Source organism: Morone saxatilis, unplaced genomic scaffold, assembly GCF_004916995.1.
Source record: "Morone saxatilis isolate NCDOM2014 unplaced genomic scaffold, NCSU_SB_2.0 Contig20, whole genome shotgun sequence".
In the NCBI taxonomy this organism is placed as follows: domain Eukaryota; kingdom Metazoa; phylum Chordata; class Actinopteri; family Moronidae; genus Morone; species Morone saxatilis.
In genome coordinates, this window is record NW_023339763.1 from 19,837,272 (window position 1) to 19,841,834 (window position 4,563).

At 43.1% G+C, this 4,563-nt stretch overlaps 1 protein-coding gene across 5 annotated transcripts in view; it reads right to left on the reverse strand.

The window, feature by feature from the left end:
* mtmr4 (myotubularin related protein 4) overlaps positions 1–4,563 on the reverse strand; it is a 43,027-nt gene that overhangs the window by 6,555 nt on the left and 31,909 nt on the right. For all 5 annotated transcript variants that reach the window (XM_035666113.1, XM_035666115.1, XM_035666112.1 and 2 more), the window contains 5 exons: positions 4,028–4,141; positions 3,742–3,935; positions 3,009–3,137; positions 1,009–1,120; positions 263–458 (listed from right to left, as the gene is read on the reverse strand). In XM_035666113.1, coding sequence (XP_035522006.1) covers positions 263–458; positions 1,009–1,120; positions 3,009–3,137; positions 3,742–3,935; positions 4,028–4,141 — 745 coding nt within the window. The remainder of the gene's footprint in view (positions 1–262; positions 459–1,008; positions 1,121–3,008; positions 3,138–3,741; positions 3,936–4,027; positions 4,142–4,563) is intronic.

Below are 4,563 nucleotides of genomic sequence, written 5' to 3' on the forward strand. Positions count from 1 at the left end.
AGTCTAGTTAACTCCACACCCCCAGATTTTTTTCAAACTTGTAGTCTTCAGCCCCAACTGACGCTGACTCAGGTGACAATTTGTCAGATTTTGTGCAGCTCTCTCTGAAGCTTTTATATGACTTTTTCACATATGTAGTAGTATTCCCAAACACCTGTAAACAGGCTTTGATGTGTACCTGTGATCTGTAATACTATATTTATAATGAGTATATCTTAGATCTAACTATATGAAACATTCTGTGGCCAAACCTGAATCTCACCTCTAATGTCCTGTAGTAGGGGTCCAGCAGGATCTTGGCAAGAGCTACAATCTGGGGTGTGCGGTCCCACCCATCCGAACAGTGCACCAGGACAGGACGACCTTCCCTCTCCACTGCTGAACACACCAGAGTGGCTGCCTTCAGCATGACAGACAGGTGCTGCAGCCAACGGGTGCTCTCAAGTGCCGAAAGCCAGCTGGACACAACAGAGGGGAATGATTAGATGAGCACAAATCTATACAGAACCTTTCCCAATTTATGAAGTGATCTGGAGCCCAGATACTGTATACACATACATCAGCTTTGGTTAATCAAGGTTAACTGCGTTATTAGGCTGAAGGAGGAAGCCCCTGACCTACGTCTCTGGAGGCCTTCCTGCGTCATTACACACCTCCATGAGAATAACAACAAGCCTTAAAAAAATCTGGTTTGGCGTCAGAAGCTGGGTTAACCTATGTACTGTACATACAACACATGTAAACACACTAGTAAAACACACACAGCTGGTAAAAACACACAGATGTAAACTCTAGAACAAACAGCAACGCATAAAGCACAGATCCACTGTTGGTGTGTACAGACAGACAGCTGGCCAGCCCAGCAGGAACGGGACTGGACCGTGGCAGCGTTCCCATCTCTGTGTGGTGTTGCCTTACTGTGAGGTGAAGCCATTAAAACGGGGGGAGGGGGGGGGCACAAATGAGGGCAGAGCTGCTCAGAGAGAAAGGTCAAATAGATCGACTTACTTTCCTGGATCTGGGATCTGACTGCAGACGGTCCTCAGAGCCTGGAAGCTGTTCCGGATGGCGTGGATGTTGGCCATTCCCATGAACATCACTTCGCAGTTTGGGTAGTACTCTGAACACAAACAAACACAAAAAACTCTGATGAAGGTCATATGACATGAACAAAGCTTGGCTTGTAAAGAACAGTAGCATCATGTGTTCAGATGATGCCGTTAATTTTAATATCAAATGGAATCAACTGTAAAGGTGACACTGGTGGCAGTAATAATTTGTTTACTGAATATCATATGTCGAATTGGACATTCACATTGAATGCATTAGCAAGGCCCTGTGCAGACTGAGGCCACTGCTTACAATCAGGGGCAGAGCAGCGCTTTCTTAAAGGTTATATATCTGAGATTTAAAACAATACAGCAGCAAACAAGTTTTTGCTATGTAAATATATGATGGAGTCATGGCGTCCTGAGCAGAGAATAGCATCACACTCACCGCGGTGTGCTGTTGTGTGGTGTGTGTGTGTGTGTGTGTGTGTGTGTGTGTGTGTGTGTGGTGTGTGGTGTGTTGTTGTGTGGTTGTGTTGTCGTGTGTGTGTTGATGGTGTGTGTTGTTTGTAACTCCTTGAGCTTCTCTGTATTGTTTATATTAAGCCGATCTGGCCATGGGCTGCATGTTTATGTTGCTATGTAAGTTTGTTTTCTCATATCTACCCTTCCAGTGACAATTATAAGAACCTTTATTTGGACCAAACCAGAGTTGGTGTTTGTTGCAACAGTGGAAAGATTAACAGATTTTTTTGACAAAGAAGTTTTTGTCTAGAATGAAGTGTGTTTTATGATCTGTGAGGTAAAATTACATTTCAGTCAGGACTATTTTTGTCAAAAGAAAACTTTATTTCCAAATGCAGAATGTTATATTTGGCGGTATGGCTCTGTTCTGGGACAGGAGAGCAGCAGCAAAGACCCCCCCGCGTACAGAACAGAGCAAGCTTCAATGACAATAGAAATTATACTATTCATTCCAATTAATTCAGATACAGCATAAAAAGAGGAGCTGCGGTGGAGGTGGGTTGCAAAAGCAGCTTGCAGAGGAAGCAGCAAGGGTAGACAGGCTAAAGCAGCTTAAATAAGGCACCCCAATTGGATGCTTAAAGGGATACAAACAGCTGATACTTCAGTTGATTGTATGTAATTTTCCAATTGGATGCTTCTGAGCCATCAGCTGATGTGTGTTTGCGATCAGCTGATGTAACAGGAATTGTGAGCTGAAATTAACTTTGTGGTCTGCCTGAACTAACGCTGTGCTCAGTTTTTTGTCAATGTAGTCTGGTGGGCCGTAGCGCTCATTTGTTTTGCTCTGATATGCTACTGCGACATCTAGTGGTTCTTAAAGTCGTATACAACGCCTTAAAATAGATTTGCAAACCTTGCTATTTTGAATTTTTGTAGATTGAGCTATGACCTCTAAACAGGCTAACTTTTACAAGACAGGTCCAACGGCATTCGATGTTATGGAGCAACATTAGCTTTTATTTGTACGTTTCTGACCATCTGACGAACATGAATCCGATATTCACTCACTCTTTAGTTGCTTGATGTTTGACTTTCTTGCTACATTTGTGTGTTTGCCATTTGATCTAGGCTGGTAATTTACATTTGGTTTATCAGAACATTGTTGATGGGAACTGCAAAGTAAATATCTGTGGGTACGTCACTTTGAGCTTCCAGGTAAGTAATTTGATCCATTCTTAATAGAATAAATTCTGTGCAGTTTTAAGTTTTCATTACGTTTATTTTGCCTGCATGAATCACAAACATTAAGTGGTGAAAACACACTCTAGAGGGCAGATAATGTCAACAGATGACATAATTGTTGTAAGTGCTGTGAAAAAGGAAAATGTGATACATAAATGATGACTAATGCAATGTCAGTTGCCTTTGATCTCATACCTTATAGAATGCTAAATTCAATGAATTCTATAAGACTTTTCAAATCGCACTTACCTTCACATTCACAGCCTCCGCCCTTGGCTCGATTGGCCACTGCAGCGGTGTATGAGCGAGCATCCAGAATCAGCAGCTTCTGTGGCACGGTGTTGTCATCGCAGCCAGCGCCGCCCGTCAGAGAGGAGTCTGGAGGTACAGGCGAGAGGACAGAGAGATGATTTTTACTCTTGTCAGTGGATAGTGTAATGAGAATTGAACTACAGGGAGAACACGAGAGAGACAGGTGAAAGGAGAATGAGAGAATCAGAAGAGGGGGGATATGATTAACAGAAAGTGACTCCCTTTATAACCTACTGAAAATCAATATTGTCTCCTGATGACACAACCACAGTGTTGCTATTGGTAACAATAACAACACCGAGGAAGATGAGGAATTACTCTGAGGATGCAACTGAACTACTTCTCTCTGCACTCGTTCATTGTTGTGCTGCCACTCACTTTGCAGCATGTTGCTGTACACCCAGTAATGGTTTTCAAGACCCTTTAAGACATGCATGTCACCCGAAATCCAGTCATTTGACATGGTCATCATCTTTGAAAAATATATTTAAAATGAAGAATAGAAAAAAGGCAAAATAAAAACACCTGTGCATGCACTTATTTTTCAGGAAAGGAGCATACATGTGATTTAATGCAGCTTCATTCACAATAAATTTTTGACAAAGTATTTGCCAAACATGGCTACAGTGCCTGCATAAATCTGTATACATAAATCAAACAACTTCTTTACCAAAATCACTATCACAGGAGTCGGGAGCTTCCCCACGCTGTCGGCAGGCTGGTGTTCCACCGGTACCCTTGGTACCCATCTGACAGGCCTTGGCGATGGACGTCACCAGGTACTCATCATCGGTGTTCCTCCAGCCCCACCAGCTGATCTCAGGCTGGCTGCAACGGGCAATCACTGCCCCATTCTTCTGGTGCCTGAAATTCAAGGTTATACAATCAGTAAACACAAATATAGATGCTCTTATGCAAATGGATGTAAATATGTGATAGTGTGTCAGTAAACCCACCTGTAGACCACCACAGGGATCCTCTTCCAGGATCTAAAAGAAGCCACGCTCTCCAGCTCCTTGTCAGTGATCCATATCGGAACCAGAAGCTTCTGTGGGTAGCTGGAGCACAGCCTGAGGACAAACAGGACAAGACGCATTTTTTTTATAGAGGAAGATTAAATGCAGTTTATATTACTGCAAACATTATACAACCAGGACACTAGGGCTGACTTGAGTCAGTCTTTCTGTAGGAGAAAACAATAACAAACCAAGACGAAATAGTGCTTTGAGCTGCGGCAAATAACATTGTTTTCAGGGTCACTACTGCATCAAGAACTCTCAGCTCTGGCAGAGAACAAATCACAGAGAGTTACTGCCTGACTCCATCTGTCTCTGTTCTCCCCCTCCTCCCATGATACTTTCTTCAATTTCTATTCACCTGCTGACTGTCTAAGGAGGGAGGGGGAGACAGAGATAGTGTGTGTGTGTGTGTGAGTGTGAGTGAGTGAGTGAGTGAGTGAGTGAGTGAGAGAGTGAGAGAGTGAGTGAGTGAG